We start from the raw sequence: 21744 nt of genomic DNA, 5'->3' as shown, positions 1-21744 counted from the left end.
GCAGTTGCGGCCATGAGGCGTGCGCAGCCGCAGCCAGCGCCGGCGGCCATCTTTCTACAGGCAGCAGAGCCCGACCCTGGCTGTGGGGTCGGGAGCCATTCGGGGGGATATTGAGAGGCGGGGACCCGGCGGAACGGCACGGAGGGCGCGGACGGCGTCCTCCGTGTCCACCAAAGTTTTACAGGTATCTAACTTTTTTTTATTTTTTGGGGGAACATTTGGCCTCGGAAGTCCTTTAAGCAGTATTAGCAGACCTACAATATTGCATTCCCATGGCAGAACGAGGGGTTTAGATTCCCCAATTCCCGGGGCAAACATCCACGACTTTCAAAGTCGTGGATTTTTCTGCCCGGGGAGGCAGAGCTTTGAGCTGTAGCTCTGTCTCTACTGTCTTAATCTGCCCGCGCTGCCTAAAGTTTGCAACAAGGATTTGGGGGGCTGAACCCCTCGTTCTGCCGCGGGAATGCAGCGTTCTAGGTCTACTGTTACTGCTTAACAAAAAATAGACGGTAAAAAGGATATTTACATTGGCTTCAGAGTCTGTTTAATACAGAGTTATCTTACAAAAATTACAGACATCTACTTGTTCAATTTGTGTTTATGTTTATGTAACGCAACACTGGTCCATTTTCCCATGTCAGCATTGTGTTCGTTGGCTATGTACCTTGCATATCCTGACACCAAAGTGCATTTCCCAAGGGAAAATGTGGTCGCCAGTTTGACTTTCTCTTTAGCAGACCAAATCCAATTATGGTGAAACATTGTACTTTCTGTGCTCATCAGGCACATTGTGACAATCCTTCTTTGATGAGAGTGTGCCTACTGTGAACACAAACTGTGTGAACAATGTGTCTCCACTCTCCTAAGAAGATCATAATGTAGCAGGCAAAGCTAAATCACATTTTATTTGCTGACAGGTGTGGAGTTCATTTATGTGGTTTGTATGCTTGATGAGTCAGTGTGCAATCGGATCAGTGAATAATGGCGCACAGCGCCTATGCATAAGAATGGCGCCGCATTAAAAAGATACGCTTATCGCTATTTATCGTTAGTACTGCATAATAATGGCGCACAGGGGAAAAAGAAGAAAAACGGCACACACTAACGTTATTTATCAATAGTGCCGTTCATTTCTCAACCAGCAGACGTTATTGCCCACAATAATGTTGTTTATCAATAGTGCCCACATAAGCCAAACTGCAGACGTTATTTAACTGCAAAATGGTGAACGGATTTAATGTAACACTGTCAAGGTTAGGGATAGGCACCACTGGGGGGTCTTAGGGTTAGGCACCATCAGGGGGGTCTTAGGGTTAGGCACCACCACGGGGGTCTTAGGGTTAGGCACCACCAGGGGGGTGGTTAGGATTAGGCACCACCAGGGGGGTCTTAGGGTTAGGCACCACCAGGGGGGTGGTTAGGGTTAGGCACCACCAGGGGGGTCTTAGGGTTAGGCACCAACCGGGGGGGTCTTAGGGTTAGGCACCACCTGGGGGTTCTTAGGGTTAGGCACCACCTGGGGGGTCTCAGGGTTAGGCACCACCAGGGGGGTGGTTAGGATTAGGCACCACCAGGGAGGGTTTAGGGGTTAGGGATAGGTACAGAGAGGATTCTGTGTGTTAACGCTAAATAACAATAAGGCTTTAACGTCAAATAACAATAAGGCTTTAACGTTAAATAGCGATAAGCGGCAAACGGATTAGCGGCAACACCGTGCGCCATTATTTGCAGGCGCCATTTTCAGATGGATCCGTGTGCAATGGGCTGGACGCTTAGCAAATATTTGGATTGAGCCATCAGACGAACTTATTTTTTTGTTTGTTTTCTTGCTGTTGTTGAGATGCTCCAATTACGTGTACACCAATGTTGGAAGAATGTTTACTTGCTTACTACTGCAGTGGCAGGCATTATTAAACTCTGTTGAGTTTGTAATTTTTTTCACTGAAAATTTCTGCTTAAAAAAAAAAATAGAGTTTAAAAAAAAAAAAAAAAACTATCCCGTGTGCATTTCTTCCCTCTATTTCAAAAGTTGCTCTTGGGCTCAGGCATCAACACGCAAAGGTCGCGCAAAACACAAGTTGTGGGCCACTTTGTACTGGACTTCGGGATCTTGCCAGCCGTGTTCTTGCAGTGAGCGACACAGCCAGCGGCACTGGATGCTCAGATGCTGGTTGTCTGGCTTGCAGCAAGAACACGGCTGGCAAGAGCCTTATTCAGCATGCAGGGTGTATGTTGCCACCCGTGTCCTTCCTGTTAGCGACACAACCAGAGGAACTGGTTGCCGCTCGTCAACAGAATGGACAAAAGTGACAATAGCCGTCCGATGTTGGTGGTTGGAGTACAAATCGACAAAGTGAAGGAGAAAGGCTAACAAAAGGCCAATGCTAAATTTTATTGCTGAAACTAAAGAAATGAAATCACAATACCAAAAAAGTTAGAAAAAAATCATGCAAATAAAGCACTACGGCATTTGAGTCATTCAGACTTTTGAATCCTGCCAAGACACTGCTCCTTCTTTGGATAAGAAATAGTCCCGATGCATGTCTCAGTTCATTTTTGCGTGAAAGGTAGAATTGGCAGGGGGAGCAAGCTGGAGGGCAGCCATTCCGGGGTGCCTGCACCACTAGCCTGCATGGAAGACACCAGTCTCAACATCGTCATGATCCAGCATTGTGGGCAGACAGTATGTCTGTGGGCTTTTCCTCCGCAGGAAATTGTGCAAAGTGCACACTACAAGTACAGTTAGTTCCACTTTATCTGGATCCAGATTAATTGGGCTTAGGAAAATCCCAAAACACTGGGACAGGATGCCAAAGGAATTTTCAACAATCAGCCTGGCGCGTGATAAGCGGTAGTTGAAAATCCGGCGTTCTCTAGTCAGCCCCCATTGTGGATACGGTTTCATGAGATGTGGTCCCAATGCAAAAACCTTGTCAGCCACAAATACAAAATTTTAGTTTTTCACAGTCTCCTCATTTGTGGGCAATTCCAATTTGGTTGTTTTTCAGTCGACGGCAGAATTCAGTGGCTTCTTACACCACAGTCAGAGACATGTCCGTTTGTCCCTACGTCCACCATCATGAAACGTTCTCTGGTTGAACTCGATGGACGTATGTCTTTTTTCAACCCAAATAACTATGAATCTGTACCTAGCGTTTACAAGGGCCATCATTACAACAAGGGCCATCATTACAATGCTAAAATAGCCCTTGTAATTATAGAAATACGATCCACTATTCGGCGGTGGAGTAATTTGGACATGTTTCCCGTCCAAAACTCCTCCGCCGTTTGGAAAATTCCACGTGTCCAGAAATCCCTTTGCCACCGCCTGCCACTCCGCTGAGTTTTTGAGGAACTATGGAATTGAAACAGAAACAAAACAGTTAACTGACACATCCAAGTTAACACATGATCAAACATTGCTAGAGCACTTCAGGCCAGAAACCTACTAGGATCGATTTTCTGAGCACTCTGCGATTTGAAAACTCAAATCACTAGCGATTAGAAATCGTTCCTAGTGGGTTTCTGGCTGGAAGCATGTTTACCATGTGCATCGATTTTAATATGCACTGTTAAAACAATGCCCACTTGTTGGGCATCCCTCTACAGAGAAGATACCAGCGTAGCATCAAGTAAGGAAAATGACTAAAAAGCCCTTCGATATTACTGTGTCAGGGAATGGCCTATGATATGTATTTGCTTGTAATGTGCATTGATCTATTTTTTTTTTAATAAACACCCACCACCCGGTACCCACATGCCAACTCTGTGTAGTAAATCTGCAGCCCACACCCGACACATACAACCCACCACGGGAAACCATGTTGTAACAAAACGAGTACCGGAACATGAGCCACTCTTTGCATACCCTGCAGGTACCCCGCCTGATGTCCTGTGCACGACTATGTTAACAAACCACCACACGCCATGCATGCGCAGGCATGCAACTTGCAAGAGACTTTATCAGCGTGAAGGGGGGTTTCTTGGCACCCGTGTCCTTGCTGTGAGTGACAGAACCAGCAGAACTGGATGCTCTGGTGCTGGTTATGTGTCTTGCAGCAAGACCAAGGATGGCAAGAGACTTTTGCAGCATGTCAGGTGGTTTAGGCACCAGGGCCGGTTTAAGCAACAATGGGGCCCCAGGGCAAAATAAACCTGGGGGGCCCCCCCAACATATACCCCGGGACAAAAATCGGCATTAAGAGACCTTTTTTGCAGCTGGTATAGTCAGGGTGTGAAGCCCCAATCGGTCGGAGCTCCACATTCTGGCTATTCCAGCCTGCGTGGGGGACAAGGGGTTAAAAAGTTTCAGGAGGGGGGACCCCACAATTTTTTTTTAAATTCCCACACTCTAAACATAAAAAAAAAATAAAAAATTGGGAAAATAGGAAAACATGCCAGGGATCTTCATACAGCCATATTGCGGCTGTATAGCGATCCCTGGCCAAAGTGCTGCGGCTGCGTATAGACCCCCTGGAAACCCCGTCAGGAAATTTATTGCGCTTTCGTTTGATGCATGTAAAATTACACTACCGTTAGGTTTGCTACTAAAAGTGACATTTACCGCATTTAAAAGTATACTTTTTTTCCTTCGAAACTTTAAAATCGATTTTCTCAAAAACTGTAAGGTCTTTTTGAAAAATTGTTTTTTCCTCTTATTCCTAATGATCACCTTAACATACCCTGCAAATTTAGGGTTTCTAGCATTTAAGGTGGATTTGCTATTAACCATTAAAGTCGGCAGGTTTTTAAATGTGTTTTTTTTCCTTTAAAACTTTAAAATCGATTTTCTCAAAAACTATAAGGCCGATTTAGAAAAAAAATTTTTCCTCTTGTAGCCACTGGGGGCCCCTACAAGCTCTGGGGCCCTGGGGCAGCTGCCTCCTTTGCCTTAATGGTAGTGCCGGCCCTGTTAGGCACACATGTCCTTGCTGCGAGTGAGACAACCAGTCAAATATGCAGCGTTTTTGTTGAACCCTCGCTTTTATGCAAAATTGAGTTGCAAAAGACAAACAGAGAACAACATGCAGATTCCTAGAGTGATCCCTCCAGGCAAAACAAGGAAAGTGACCGCACAGGAAAAATGAGGCAAGAAGAGAGTGAGCAATTGGTGAAAAGTCTTTAAAAAATGCATTTGACTACACAAAGCAAATACAGTTTTCATACAGTGCCTCACATATGTCACAAACAAACAAGGATTGGTGGGCTAGGGAAGGAAAAAAATAATACATCAAAGTACACTATGGCAATTGACAAATCTACTATAGCAACCATAGCTTGAAGAAATCGGACAACTCCGACACAATGGCTTAGCAAGTTTCCGGTATAATTCGTCTCAATGACTGTGGCGAGATTGCAGACAAAAACTTCAGATCAGCAGAGGATCTTCCAGTTGCAAGGAAGCGTAGAGTCACGCACAGTCGTTGCTCTGCTGTGATGGCTTCCCTCATTACTGTGTCCTGCTTTGTAATCGACGGACGGACGGACGGAGCGTCTCCTGCAGCTCAGCAAAATTTTCATCAGACATCCGAACATAATTACAGAAATTGTCAGGATTGTTTTCCCTGAGTTCATGCAGAAGACCCATGTGGCTGAATTCATGTCTCCTCTGTAGCCAACCCTTGGACCATGATCTCTTGTGCTTGCTTCATTCTCCTCACTCGGTCGATGATCAATAGAGCCAGAGCAGCGGAAGCACTCTCTCTCTCTGACATAGCCATGGTCTTGCCACGCTGTAATCTGCAACAGTACCACAATTCCTGATTACTGATTACTATAGCAAAACCGGATCGCTATTACCATCGCTTTTTAACCAGGTCTCGCACTTCCGTTCAGCACTCCCATCTTAACTCCACCCATTTCTTGTCTTAGCACACCCTTTTGCACGCCCTTTCATAATCAATCGCACAAATGATTGCACGTTCTGGTAACATAATCGAGCACTTTGCGATCTATAAACATTCAGAAATTGAATCGAAATGGAAATTAAAACACATCTGTGTAGAGGCTTTTCCACTGCTTTGATCGATCAGTCATGCGATCATACTATTGCATTCGTATATAGCTGAGGACTCCTGTCGATCGGTTATCAAATTGCACAAAAATTTGCATGGTGTAGATTGGGCTTACGGGTTAAGAGGTCTATCTTATCTTTTGTGAATGTGATTTCTCCTCTGAGTTTGTTCAGATAATGAGTTTTTGTGTGTTAATGAGCATGTGGTGAAGTTTTCTTTCACATTGGAGAGTACTAAGGACTCCCCAAACAAAATGAAGACAAAAATGAAGTCAGCACAAACCAGCAGGGTGAGCTGAAGAAACTTCCATCCCTTTTCCGGTGTTGGGCAGGGCTACCAGAACAATTAATTTCCCTCTCACACAGCACATTAAAGTCTGTTGGACGGCACAGTGTAGAGGGAACAGCTGTGACCAGTGATGAAGATGTGGACCATACCATTGCTCCTCCTGATGGCTGCTCTCTGTGGTGCTGAGGACTCGTGCCCTGGTAAGTGTCTCACAGTTTTTGTACAAGCTTTTAATATGTTAGTTTTATAGTGCCCCTCATTTTTATCAGAATTACATAGGTAGAAAAAAACAACGTTTTGTAAAAAATAATACCTTTTAATGGCTAACTGATAGAGTTAAATTATGCAAGCTTTCTGGGATCTAGTCCCCCTCTTCAGGCATATTTCAAGATGTTAGATGAAGTAACATCTGGAAATATGCCTGAAGAAGGGGACTAGATCCCAGAAAGCTTGCATCATTTAACTCTATCAGTTAGCCATTAAAAGATATTATTTTTTACAAAACATTGTTTTTCTACCTATATAATTTTTTTTGGCTAACACGGTAAAGAAACTTTTTTGCTATCAGAATTACAAAATTTGACGTAGATAGGAATATCTGTAACAGATTGTGAAACTACCAACCTTGATACCTAAAGGTACATACACATGTCGGATTTTCGCAAACGACCGGTCCTTTGGACGTCAAATTGGGTGTGTAAAAGTCTAGTCTTATCAGCTGAACGACAGACTGTATACACGCCTGATTTGACATCCAAAGGACCGGTCGTTTGGACGTCCAAACGATGGGTCGTTTGCGAAAATCTGACGTTAAAGGAAGCCGAGAAAGAAGGTTCTCTGTGTCTTGTCCTAACCTTCATGCCTCTGCTCTAAGAGGCTGGAGTACTCCACTCACTTAGTAGTGACTCTACTGTTTTTGATAGATATATTGGACTTTTTCATGTCACTATTTGCTTAGGATGCTTAGACTTCTTCCCACCTGAGCACATATGCACTTATCTTTCCACTTCGGATTCCTCACAGGAGATGTTTTCATATTGAGCAAAATTCCTCTTAATCCCCCACAAGGAAGAACATTCTCTAGAAAAGTGTCATACTACTTTTTTTTTTTTTACATACTTTTAAGTGCTTTTTTTTAATTTTAAAGGGGTTCTTTCGCGAAAAAAGTAGGCAGTTAAAAAATGTGACAGATGACAGGTTTTGGGCCAGTCCATCTTTTTAAGGGGGATTCTCAGGGCTTTCTTTGTTTTCAACAGCATTTCCTGAACAACAGTTGCAAAATCTAACTGACATAATAGTGTGCAAGTGATTAGGGAGGCCGGCTGGTATCTTGCTATTTTGGCAGTTACACTGCTGTTCAGGAAATGCTGTTGAAAACAAAGAAAGCCCTGAGAATCCCCATAAAAAAGATGGACTGGCCCAACACCTGTCATCTGTTACATTTTTTAACTGCCTACTTTTTTCGCGAAAGAACCCCTTTAAGGTGCTGAAAAGTTATTTTGCAGGTTAAAAAATCCACTGGGAGGAAATTTAAAAGACATGTTAATTGAATAAGGTCTCTGATCCTCTGCTTACCTAGGGCTTGATTCACTAAAGCGTGCTAAGTGTTAGCACGCCAGTGAAAAGCCCCTCAGCACATGCAAAGTGTCTTTGCACGCGCTAATATGCGTGCAAAATTTTGAACGCGTAGTTTAGCGATGTGTGGTGCGCGCGAAATGTTGCATCGGTGCGCACTAAATGTCGCACCGTCTGCATGCAAAATAACCTGATAAGCTTACTTTGCACGTCGATGGTGCGATGTTTCCTGCGCACTAGTGCAACGTTTTGTGCGCACAAATAGCATGCGATCAGTAACAACTTTGCCAGTGCAAACTACTTAGCACCCTAGTTTGTACGTGCAAAGCTATTAGGCTTTTAGTGAATCAAGCCCTTAATGCAGGGGTCTCAAACTCGCGGCCCGTGGGCCATTTGCGGCCCTCAATACAATATTTTGTGGCCCTCGCCGGCTAAAGCTTCCTTATAGTTCGCTTCAGTGCTCCCAAGTAATCCGCCGCATCCCCGCCGCTAAACGGGGGCTGCAGAGCCCCCAAATCGCCCGGGGGGCAATCCGCCGGCATTTCTTGGAAGGGGCAGAGCTTTCAGCTTCAGCTCTGCCCCTCCTGACGTCAATCGCCGCACGGATCCCTGCCTCTCCCCACCCCTGTCTGAGAAGGAAGAGTGAGAGGGGCGGACAGAGGCGGCGATGCGCCGCGATTGTGAAATTCCTTATGCGGCCCAGCCTCATCCAGACTTTGCCTCCTGCGGCCCCCCAGGTAAATTGAGTTTGAGACCCCAGCCTTAGTGTGTTTTACATGTTTTCACTACTTAATATGTATAAACATATTACAAACTTTAGCTGATCGGAACAACCTAATTTTTGGTGACTATTTTGCATGGCATGTACTGAGAAGGTATTATATAAATGAGATAAACAATGAATAATAGACAGTGTGGTGGTGTAGTGGCTAGCAGTCTCACCTTGCAGCGTGGGGTCCTTGGTTCATATCCCAGCCAGGGCACTATCTGTTTGGAGTTTTGTATGTTCTCCCTTTGTCTGTGTGGGTTTCTTCCGGGCACTCTGGTTTCCTCTCACAAACATACACATTTTGTAATGTTAATTGGCTTTCCCCTAAATTGTTCCTAAACTATGATACATACTCAACACAATATATACTGTACATAGACATATGACTATGGCAGGGATTAGATTGTGAGCCCCTCTGAGGGACAGTTAAGTGACAAGACAATATACTTTGTACAGTGCTGCGGAAGATGTCAGCAATATAGAAATACTAAATAATAATAGTAAGATCAGGGCCGGCCCTAGACTTTTTGCCGCCTGAGGCAAATTTTGAAAAAATTATTGCTGCCGCCCCCGCCGCCGAGCTGGAGGGGTAGCGGGCAGGACGGGGGTATTGGGCCTAGCGGCGGGGAGGGGGGTCGGACCCCCCCCCCCTCCCTCGCCTGGGTCCCCCGTCCTCCGCTCCCCTCCAGCCTTAAATAGATCAGAAGCGGTATTCGTAAGAGGCAGTGGGCGGGGAGGACTCACCTCTTCCTCACTCGATCCAGTGTGTGCTCCACTGACGTCACTTCCTGCAATGCCGTCCACTTACAATACAGTGGGCGGTGTTGCAGGAAGTGACGTCAGTGGAGCGCACGCTGGATCAAGGAAGAGGTGAGTCCTCCCCGCCCACTGCCTCTTACGAGTAGTGCTTCTGATCTATTTAAGGCTGGAGGGGAGCGGAGGACGGGGGACCCAGGCGAAGGAGGGGGGGGTCCGACCCCCATCCCCGCCGCTAGGCCCAATACCACCGTCCTGCCCGCTACCCCTCCAGCTCGGCGGCCGGCTCCCCGCACCCACCGACGGGCGGATGCCGCCCCAAGAAATGTGCCGCCTGAGGCAAAAGTTTCACCCCGCCTCATGAGCGGGCCGGCTCTGAGTAAGATTAGAAAAGAAAACCTATAAAAAAAAGCTTAGTGTTTCAGATCTTTTTTTCAGAGAAAATATTCCTAGTATTTATTATGGAGGTTATTTATGGTAAAACAGCAGAGGACATTGGAGAACATAAATGATCCAGAGAAACTGGCCTGGATGTGTAATTTTGCAACCCTCTTCTGGGTCATATCAGAATATAGTACGGACTGTTGAAATGTTAGCGTGCTATTTAAGTCTCCTTCAAATGTCCACAGTAAAAACTTACCTTCAAATGATCACACCATTACATTTTTATATGATCCAGGCAAGTTTTTCAAACTTTTGTCACCTAACAGCAACCATCAGTGGTGCTCGTAATGGCCAAAAACCTTTGTTTCGCATCAAAAAACTTTGCATTAAACTTCGCGTAGTATTTTACGAAATTCCGGGATACAGCTACGGTACGGTACTACGTGTGTAAACGAAATTGCGCAAAGTAATTACGCACTACTTACGCCTGAAAATCCGCATTGAACTTGCCAATGCGCATGTGCATACTTTATATTAATGTGTATAATCATACTTATAATGCGTATAAACATACGCATTAAATGGCGCATGCGCGTCAATACCATACCATGTCTGCATGCGGAAATTTGTAAGTGTACATCAATCAAAATACACGTCAAAAGATACTAAATAACTAATTTCACAATGAACCGTAATTTCTCAAAATTACGAACTTATGCATAATTTTTATACATAATTACGGTACACACGTAATTTATTAGGCATTCTCCTGTAAATTTCTCATTATGGTAAACGGCGAATTTCGATGCAAAATATCGCAAATGCAAAATTTCTCAGCAAATGGCAACCATTTTTTAAGACAATTCTGGTTTGCTGAATCACTAATGATCCCAACTAGACAAACCTTCCAAGATATCTGAATGACTAGAGCTGGGTATATTATATGCATTTTAAATAGATTGGATGCCAGAGTCTATATAAACATTGACTATAATAGAAACGTATAAAATGTCATGTCAGTCAACCACGTATTTATTAGTGAAGTATTCTCTATATCCATTTTTCCCGATCCTTTCCCTTTGTTCTCTTCTTCTATTGTCTTTTAGTAGTTCTAGTTAATTTTTTGTTTATTGTAATTGCTAGTTTGCTACAGAGACACTGAAGCGAAAAAAAAATGATATAATGAATTGGTTGTGTAGTACGGATAATTACTAGAAGATTAGTAGCAAATAAAATATTCTCCTATTTTTATTTTCAGTTATATAGTGTGTTTTATAACATTGGATCATTCTTTAATATTTGCAGTTTCCACACTACTCAGCATTCTAAGGGCCCGTTCACACCTATAATCGCAAAACGCCGGCGATTACCGACGGCGTTTTGTAGGAGTGATTTTCTCTTGATTAACTTGGAAAAATCACTGGACACTGTGGCGGTTTTGGAGCGATCGCGATTAGCGTGCTTTGCATGCTAATCACAATCGCTAAACGTGAAACACTAATCGCCGGCAAACCGCTGCATGCAGAGCGCTTGCGGTTAAGGCTAACCGCAAACACGGCAGTGAGAACATTGCCATTTGCTACAATGTGTAGCGTTTTTTACAAAACTGCTACCGGTTTGCCCTGAGCGGGAATCATGTGATTCCCGCTCAGATTCCCGCTCAGTTGTGAATGGGCCCTTAATGTTTTTTTCAGAGCAGTCTTGTGAACTATTGACCTGTCCTCTGGCAGAGAAAAAGGAAATTCTTCACTGACAGCTGAGATAATAAACTTCAGAAGACAGCCCTCTTTGCGACTTTGAAAGTCGTATAGCTTAATGGATTTTTTGCATAGAGATAACAACTGGAGTTTCTTAACTCTTTCTGTACTGGACACAATTAGACTTATATCTCTGCTCCTAATGTTTTATTTCTTAGCTGTACTACACATACAAATCATTATATCATAATTTTTTTTTTCACTTCAGTGTCTCTTTAAGTGAAATTTTAGGTCATACATACAATAGATAAATGGTTATTGTAATCAGCAGTAATTATGTTGCAGACAAAAACAGTATCAAGAGTCACAGAATACAAAGAATCATTATAAAACCCATACAAGTAAGGTACAAGTAACAACTGAGAAAGGAACTTAAGGGCCCGTTTCCACTTGTGCACTGCGAATCGCCGCGGTAAAAATGCGGGTCTATGCGAATTTTCATGCGAATTCGCATGAAAATTCGCATGAATAATGCTGAATGCGAATTTAACCATGGCAGTGCCGGTGTGCATTTCCATTGATTTCCATGCGAATTCGCATGAAAATTCTCATACCAAAGCCGCAGGCGATTTCCCTATTAAATACATTAGCGGCGATTCGCATGCATTCCACACGCTCTGCCGTACAGAAAAATCCTGCACAGAAAAACGCTCAGGAAAACTGACAAGTGGAAACAGGCCCATCCACCTGTATTGGCTGTGCGAATCTGCATGCAGGAAACGCATGCAGATTCGCGATAGTGGAAACGGACCCTCACCCAACCTCCCCAACAAACTGCAAACTCAACAGAAGAGAACAGCTGAAACGAGTGCCAGGTGGATTGGTACTTCAATACAACCATAGAAAGAAAATCTCCCACAACCTCTACCTTCCACCAAATCATGGAAGAGGCAGGGAGGTAAAAGGAGTCTACCTCATCAGTTAGAAGAGTTTAGGGCTAAAGGGGCAGGGAAAAGAAATAAGGGTGCATTGAACAAGTAATATCAAACCAGTGAGGTAGGGCATTCTTCTGAAGGTCTAAAGGGACCCATACACTGGACGATTTCAGCCATCAATTGATCAATTCTATACCCGCTGGGTGGACTTTCAGCAGATAGTAGCGCTCAGCGGATCGTTCAGGAACAGCCTTATCAGTCCGTTGACAGTGCGTACACACGCACTACTGTCTGCTGAAAGTCCGCCCAGCGGGAGGGTCCGGCAGACCCGTCGTTGGCTTCTGTAGTGCATGTGTACGCACCTTTAGGTTACAGATTGTAGAATTAACTAATTGAAAATGGGAGGGAACAGAAGGTGTGGTCCATTCCACCAAGATTAGTTGTCCAGCTGCACAAATCAAATGGGTAATTGTCATTTGCTTGGAGATAGGGAAATTATCTACAGTATACTTATTAAGAACAGTGTTAGGGCAGGGTTTGGGTAAACCAGTTTGACAATTTTTATAGAAATTTTAAAGTGAGTCTGAAGCTAAAATAAATTAAAAAATATACCTAAGGAGGGGGAAGGTTCTGGTTCCTATAGAGCCATCCTGTTCCTCCTACGGTACCCTCATTCTAGCATAGTGACCCCCATTAGCAGTCTTCGACCAATGAGACTGCTCACTTCCGCCACAGGAGGCTTCGGGAGCTCAAGTGATCCCTAATATGGCACTGTAGTGCGCATGCGTGAGTACACTCTCTCACACACTGGCTCATGCATAGTTTGGAGCTGTCTTTCTTTGGGAGCATTTGGGCTTCAGAAGATTTCTGAAGCCTCCCACAGCAGGGCAATGAAACAGGGGAGTCAGCACTGGAATGAGGAGACCATTAGAGGAACAGGAAGGCTCTATAGGATCAAGAGTCTTCCCTCTCGTTAGGCGGGTACCTGGGGTTTTTTAGTTTTTTCTTGTTTAGTTTTTTTCATTTTAGCTTCAGACTCCATTAAATAAGAAAATAGAATAGCCAGTCAACCCTTCACTTTATTTAATAACGTAACACCACAGGAGCGACAGGCCATCAGATCCCTTAAGGAGAATAAGGACATTATTCTTAAACCAGCGGATAAAGGTGGTGCCATAGTCATAATGAACTCCAGTGACTACATCCAGGAGGCACAAAGACAATTATCCAACACCGCTCACTATGCCAAACTACAGGGGGACCACACAAAAGGCTACAGGATGGCACTCAATAGGATGGTTAACAGATTGCCTTCAAACATCAGACAACATGTAAGAACCCTTATCCCTGAAGAGCCTAGAACAGCCTGCTTTTACATACTTCCCAAGATCCACAAAGAGGGAAACCCAGGCAGGCCTATAATCTCAGGGAGCAGAACTTTTACAGAGAACATCTCAGGGTGGCTGGAAAACATCTTGAAACCTCTTGTCTGTAAAAGACCCAGCTACATACAGGATACCACCCACCTCCTGAACAAACTGACAGCCATCGGCCCAGTACCTGAGGGAACCATACTGGCCACGATGGACGTGGAGTCCCTGTACATGAACATTCCCCATGATGATGGTATTGCGGCCTGCCGTAAATATCTTCAGGGTCAGGGCATACCTGTAAAGCCTATTGCTGGACTGATCAAATTCATTCTCACTCATAATTATTTCACTTTTGGACAGGACCTCTATTTACAGCAGATGGGCGTGGCAATGGGTTCGCGATTCGCTCCACAGTATGCAAATCTCTTCATGGCCAAAATTGAAGAGGAACACCTCAATGCGTGTGGCATAAAACCCATGGCCTACTTCCGCTTCATTGATAATATTTTAATCATCTGGTCCGCAAGTGAGGATGATCTTCTCCAATTCCACAAGAACTTCAATGCCTTCCATCCCACAATCAAATTGAAACTTACCTACTCTCACACAGAGATTAACTTTCTGGACACCACCATATACATCAGGGGTAACAACATACAAACCTCTGTGTATCACAAACCTACAGACCGTCCCACATACCTAAGATATGACAGTTTTCATCCCAAGCACATTAAGAACTCTATAATTTACAGCCAAGCTATAAGGTACAACCAGATTTTTTCTGATAGGATGGACAGAGACAAGCACCTGGATCGCCTTAAGAACACTTTCATTAAACAAGGTTACAGTCCTCCTATGGCTGAGGCCCAAATCAGGAAAGCCAGCAACATCCCCAGGACTGAACTCCTGAAATATAAGCAAAACCAGAAAGAGGACCGTGTCCCATTGGTTGTCACCTACAACCCACACCTGGAAGTTTTAAGGAGTTGCTAAGGAACTTCATCCCATTTTAACCAGGGATCACAGACTGAGAAAGATATTCCCTAAACCTCCACTTGTCATATCGGCAACCACACAATCTAAAACAGATGATTGTCAGGAGCTCTTTGAATAGGCCTCAACAAAACGGAACATCACCCTGCCGACAAAAAATATGTGGGACCTGCAGACACATTTACTCCACTGACAGGGTAACGATACCAGGTTCACAACAGGAGTACAGAGTACAAGGTAAATTTTCTTGTGGGTCCACCAATCTGGTATATCTGATCATGTGTGCTAAATGCCTCAATGTTATGTACGTGGGAGAAACTGGACAAACTCTGCGCAAACGTATGAATGGACACAGGCACACTATTAATGATACCAAATCTGGACTCCCAGTTGCTACACACTTTCGGTCCAACGATGATCTTCGTGTCACTGCCCTGAAGGGTGGCTTCAAAACGTCAAATGATCGATTAATAGCAGAAACAAAATTTATAAATTGGTTCAAAGCTGTGCAGAACGGTTTGAATAAGGACAACAACTTCTTATATTGGTATGAGACTGATGACATTTAAACTTTCTCAGCCATTCTAGCTGAACTTATGAACTAGGAATTTACGATACCTCTGGGTCAATCCTAATCCAGGTCTGTGAGCAGGTAGTAAACAAGGATGCTTATCTTAGCTAATAACCTCTAACCCCCATTTAGATGGTCTGTTTGAATTAAGGCATCTTAATGACATGTATTTATGCTTGAAAAGAATATCTGTTTTCCCTTTTGATGTTGCATGTATATAAGCTGTCTGTACCACCAGCCTGCAAACTAACAGGATATAAGCCCGACGAAGGCTGCAAGGCCGAAAGCTTGCTTATTTTTATTAATTTTTAGTTAGCCAATAAATGGTATCATCCTGATTTAAAACTTCTTGCTTTTATTGAATACATGATATGTGAATTTAAATTTTAAATCATTTTTGTGGTGGTCCTTTCAATTTATAGTAAATATAATGCTGTTATCACCAACATAATTTCCATGGATTATTACAGCCGTTATTCTCTATGTATAAAAATGTTTGTTTTAGTTTTTTGTTGTTTTTTTTTACCAGAAAAAGCTTTTTTTCATGTCTTCTCTTTAGAGAATTAGAACACAAGTTGCAAAGTTGTTCTATAAAATTTTTAAAGGTGATCCTTCTGTTTTCAGCCAGCTGTCACCTGCCATTTCAGAAATGTAGTGAAACAATAATTTTGACTGCTTGACTGTTTTTGATGACAATTTCTTAGCTTTTTTTTTTTGCAATATTTAAAGCAATGGAGGAATTCATGAGAACCAGGCAGAGGCAGCATATTGTATAGCACAGCACAGGGAGAGGCCACTGACCATTCTCATTAAAGTGGCCTGAAATTCAGCATTTCTTCTTTGGTCTAAAAGATTCCTTACAGCTTTAAAGCTACTATCAAAAAAATAAAAAATAAATTGTAGCAGAACAGCATTCAAACAGTTAAACACGGCACTTTGTCCTGCCATGGAAAGCTCCTTCAGCTTAGGATTCAATTCGAAGAGGAGATAACAGTATCTTTTGTTTACATTCTACAGTTGTTACATTGTGTGTGACAACTGAAAACTAGCACTCTCTGCTTTAAGCATGCACACAGTTCAGATGAGCTCACTAGAAGATTTTAATATGTAGTAAAAAGCTGCTTGATTAAAATGCAATGGAAGCTTTCAGAGCAGATAAACTGTACTTTGGGAACTTGTATGTAATTTGCAAACAGACAATACTACTTGTGCACAAAAGCAAATATGATAACTGTATGGGTAATAAAAAAGTAGGAAAACAATTTTTTATTGAATGTTATGTCAGAGTTTCAGACCACTTTAAAACCAGAGGAAATTTGAAAAACAGCAAATAATTTGAACTTGCTTCACACTTGCCAACTTAGAGCAGAGATGTACAGTACAGATGTTTTTTGTACTGCTCTGGGGTCTGTATCAGTTTAGAATTGATGTCCCATCAGATGCATGGCAATGCTTCCACTGGTGGTCTGCTGCCATCTAATTTCAGAAAAGGTCAAACAGCAGATCTAGTTTAATCCAGTCCTTAGTCAAATATGGGCTAATTTTCATGTAGGATGTCTTAAAATATTTTGCACCTACAATATGTCTCTTTTCTCAGAGGTGAAGATCATTGGAGTGGGAGGTTCAGACAAACTCACCATCCTCAGAGGCTGTCCCGGCATTGATGGGTCTTCTGGCCAGAAAGGAGATGTTGGAGCACCTGGTGAGAAAGGTAAGTCTAAGTGGTCTTATTATCTGGCATTATACAAGTGAAATTACTGCACTGCCAGCCACATTTATGCTCTCCTGGTTACAACCTCCTCTTCTTTCTCTGTTTAATTAAATACTTGGGATGAAGGTGCCCCAAAAAACAATAATATAATAAAAATAGATAAAAAAATTAATTGACTTACCTCAAGGTTGAGGATATGTCAAATCATTTCATTTAATTGACAAAACGCACCAAGTGTAATTGTTATGTTTTTTTTTTTTTCAATTTTGGTAGGGGCGCCCCCATCTCAAGTATTTAATCAGTATCACCACCATGGGGGTTGGAGTTTGCATTGGATTATTTGTTCTTTCATTGCAAAAATCTCTTCTTTTTGTTGGCGCATGACCAGCCTTACCAGGAATAAACCTCATGCTAGGGGTCCATCAGACCATCTACTAAAACGCTTTACAGTAATTGCCATTCTAGCAACATGGGTTTGTGCCATTTTTATCCTCCATAATGATTGCTCGTTGTCTACATATTGCCCTTATGGGCTTCTACTTTTTCTGTTTTTTTTTTCTGGATGCATTGCAGGTAACCCTAGTCCCTTTCTTCTCTATTCAGTTGTTTATCTTTATGCAATCTTACCTCACCTTTGCCTGCCTAACGGTGCCCATACACTCGTCAGATTGGCAGCAGATAGATAAGAAATGCATCTGATGATCTATCTGATGCGTTTTTAGAACATTTTTTACCAGGATAGAATTCCAATAGATTTCAGTTTGAAATCTATTGAAATTCGATCTGATGGCATTTTTTTGCCATCAGATTTCCATTAAGGCCAATGCAAACTGATAAGCAATCTCATCAGATCGACCTAAATTTTCCACCCTGCCAGTTCGATGGAAATCCATCGAAATCGATCGAAATCGGCCATCGATCGGTCGATTGGCCAACCGATTTGCAAACGATCGATCGGGATCGATCGGTCGGCCAGAAAATCGGCTGAGTGTATGGGCCCCTTTACTCATCCAGAAAATAAAACTTGTGTTGTATCTGTTGGTGATAAGCACAAATTCTGCATAATCGTAATTTTGCATCATAATTAGAAAAAAAACTATGCTAAATTGTTATGCAACATTTTTAGTAAAATCGTAATTAATGTAATTTGCAAGCATAATCAGATTCAGGAACTGCAAAAACTGGATCCGGAAATTTTGCATAATTGTTGCGTACTTTTGTGCCAACCTTACCAGTTAATAGCAAAGCCCCCATACATAATTAATTTCACAGCCAAAATTGCTATGTATGTTAAAGAGACACTGAAGCGAAAAAAAAAATTTGTATGTGTAGCACAGCTAAGAAATAAAACATTAAAGATCAGATACATCAGTCTAATTGTTTCCAGTACAGGAAGAGTTAAGAAACTCCAGTTGTTATCTCTATGCAAAAAAGCCATTAATCTCTAAAGGCCCATACACACGTCGGATTTGCGCGAACGACGGGTCGTTTGAACGTTCCGTCGTTCGCACGTTTCCGCATGAAATCCGGCGTGTGTACAGACTATCGTTCGGGAGATAAGACTGGTTACCAACGATCCGCCCGGCGGATCGTTGGTAACCAGTCTTATCTCCCGAACGATAGTCTGTACACACGCCGGAGTTCATGCGGAAACGTGCGAACGACGGAACGTTCAAACGACCCGTCGTTCGCGCAAATCCGACGTGTGTATGGGCCTTAAGACTAAGTTAGTCGTGGAGAGGGCTGTTATCTGACTTTAATTATCTCAACTGTAAGTGAACTGTTTTCTTTTTATCTGCTAGAGGAGAAGTCATTACTTAACAGACTGCTCTGAAAGACTCATTTTGAAAGCTGAGTGTTGTGTAATCTGCACATATTATAGAATGATGCAATGTTAGAAAAAACACCATATACCTGAAAATAAAAGTATGAGAATATTTGAATATTTTCTTTGCTGCTAATCTTCTAGTAATTATTCATAGTACACAACCAATTCATTATATTATTTATTTATTTTTCGCTTCAGTGTCTCTTTAAAGGGAATAGTGAGAACAGGAAAAAAAATACTTTTTAAAAAGACTTTGTCGTTTTTGAGAAAATTAATTAAAAAAATTCTGAGTTTAAAAAACATTTTACTTTAATTTTTTTTAACAAAGTCTTTTAAAAAAAATATATATATTTTTTTGTATTGTTTCCACCCTTCTGCTTAACATACGCAGAAGTTTTGGAGACAATAGCATGTATGGGGGCTTAGCTATTACTTGCCAGAATCTGCATGAAATTATGCAAAAATTATGCAAAAAGTATGTGAAATTTCAATCTGATTACACATGTGATGCTTGTGTCGTCATCATATGCCAATCACTAGAGCAAGCTGCGTGGCTGTGAAGGAGGTCTCCAATCCTCGTGGGCATGCCAGAGAGGTAAGTCTGCTGCAGATAAACACCCAGGGGGACCAGCAACCACAAGGGGGAGGGAGATAAGGCACACGGCGGGAGCGGGCATATTATACACTTGCAGGGGACAGGCGCTAGACACATAGAGCAGACAAGGGGAGAGAGCAGAGGCACACATCGGGAGCAGGCGCAGTATACACACAGGCAGGGATTCCCCGGTCATGGTCCGAATCGGGGGGAGGGGGGGGGGTTGTAAGTCAGGGATTCTCTGCCTTTGTCATATAAGATGCAGGGACTTTTTCTCCTCCTAATTTTTTGGGGAGAGAAAGTGCGTCTTATACGGCAGAAAATACAGTAATAGGAAACACTGCTGTCAAATTTCTTACCTTTTTTTCTTCACCCTTTTTGGCATCACCATCATTCTGTTATGTAACATTATTTATCCGACAGAAGGAAATATTGCCATATCAGCTCTACTCAGTGCAGTAATACTCCAATCTCTGATTTTTTTATTTTTTGTCACTACAGTATGTTTAACTTCCATATTAATTTATGTTGCAGGATATTGAGCTTCATGTAATTCATTATAACTACTCTGACTTTCAGGGGAAACAGGAAGTCCTGGCATGAAGGGGGAGTCGGGAGTCCCTGGAGTACGAGGTGATGGAAATCTTTGTTATTGAATAAGAAGCTGTTACATGGGGGCCTGTAGAGGAGGGGGAGGGGGCTATACAGTAGATGCCTTATGGATAGAAATGGCCACTACTGTGAAAAAATGTAAACTGTTATATTATAACACTTATTAGTGTGTCTATGCTTTTCCTTTTCATTGAGTCTTTCTGCTCAGACATAATAAGTTGCTTTGCTGTTTGACATTTGCATTGGTATTGATAATATTGATAGAAACCATTAGTTCTGTAGGTGTGTGAAGGCAATTTACAAGTGCGCTGCATGGTTTAGCCTGTCTTTTAATTGGTTTCATTCACAATCATTTTATGGATTTGTTTAAAGAGTAACTGTCAGGCTGCAAAAGCTAATTTAAACCTCTATTCTCCTGTGTTAAACAGTTTAGAAGGAAGCCAAAAAGGCAATACTGAAGTTAAAAATATCTCTTACTATGATGTGTGCTGACACACACTATCCGAGAGATTATACCAGGGAGAATAATGTTGCACACTCACTCCATAAGGACAGTCCCCATAGGTATAGAGGTAAAAGTCGGTCGCTCACAAAAGTACAATTTTAATTTTAATAATTGAGTAATTAAAAAGAGCACCGGGGTACAGTGCTTCTAAGCTCAGGATTGACACTGATTTGTGTACATACTGTGTCTCATGGAAGTCTTTGCTTATATCCCACACTAGCAAGTTTGTGGTGTGGTGTAGCTATTCCATATATCACCAATCCTGAATACACATAGGCGATGGTGGTAATGCAAGTGCTAAGTCGATGTGGCTTGATACATACGACCTGCACTCCAGAATTCAAATACACACCATCTACCTAATAAATGCTGAGGTACAGAGATAAACGTGGTGCTATTTACATAGTGCTATTTACATAGTGCTTGCATACTGGATATTACTGACATGTTTCACCCTAACGGCTTTTTCTAAGTTTGCTGTACATATATACAATGCAGTAAAGTGCACCCCCCACCGACAAAGTTTCCCCCAGCATTGTATATATGTACAGCAAACTTAGAAAAAGCCGTTAGGGTGAAACATGTCAGTAATATCCAGTATGCAAGCACTATGTAAATAGCACTATGTAGAGGAGATCGGCGATCCCCGGCCTCTGATTGGCCGGGGATCACCGGCATCTGATAGGCTAAAGCCTATCCCATCAGGCGCAGGACGGAAATCCGTCCTGCGCCGCTCACAGGGGGAGGGAGAGGGAGGGAAGGGGAAGGAGGCCAGGAAGCGCTGCGGAGGGGGGCTTTGAAGAGCCCCCCCCCCCCGCAAGCGCAAGCAGCCGGCGGCGATCAGACCCCCCCAGCAGGACATCCCCCTAGTGGGGAAAAAAGGGGGGAAGTCTGATCGCCCTGGCTGCTAGCTGATCTGTGCTGTGGGCTGGAGAGCCCACGCAGCACAGATCAGCACAACATTTCATGGTGTGGAAGTGGTTAAAATACGTTATTATTAACTGCAGTTTCTCTTTAAACAAAAAAAAACAAAAACAAAACATTTCTTTGTTACAGCCGGTACAAATCCTAAAATAAATCTGCACTGTTTGTACTTCCTGATTCGTGGAAGCAGACATATTGTTAACAACCTGTGCTT

General features: G+C 42.7%; 1 protein-coding gene across 1 annotated transcript in view; it reads left to right on the top strand.

Annotated features, from left to right (window-relative positions):
- The window catches only part of LOC137527920 (ficolin-2-like), a 42704-nt gene that overhangs the window by 2613 nt on the left and 18347 nt on the right, over positions 1–21744 (top strand). Inside the window, exons 2-3 of the mRNA XM_068248987.1 lie at positions 16953–17066; positions 20069–20122. Coding sequence (XP_068105088.1) covers positions 20089–20122 — 34 coding nt within the window. The 5' untranslated portion in view covers positions 16953–17066; positions 20069–20088. The remainder of the gene's footprint in view (positions 1–16952; positions 17067–20068; positions 20123–21744) is intronic.

The sequence above is a fragment of the Hyperolius riggenbachi genome, chromosome 8 (assembly GCF_040937935.1).
Source record: "Hyperolius riggenbachi isolate aHypRig1 chromosome 8, aHypRig1.pri, whole genome shotgun sequence".
NCBI lineage: Eukaryota > Metazoa > Chordata > Amphibia > Anura > Hyperoliidae > Hyperolius > Hyperolius riggenbachi.
Note: the sequence above shows the minus strand (reverse complement) of the source record. Positions and strands in the feature narration are given on the sequence as shown.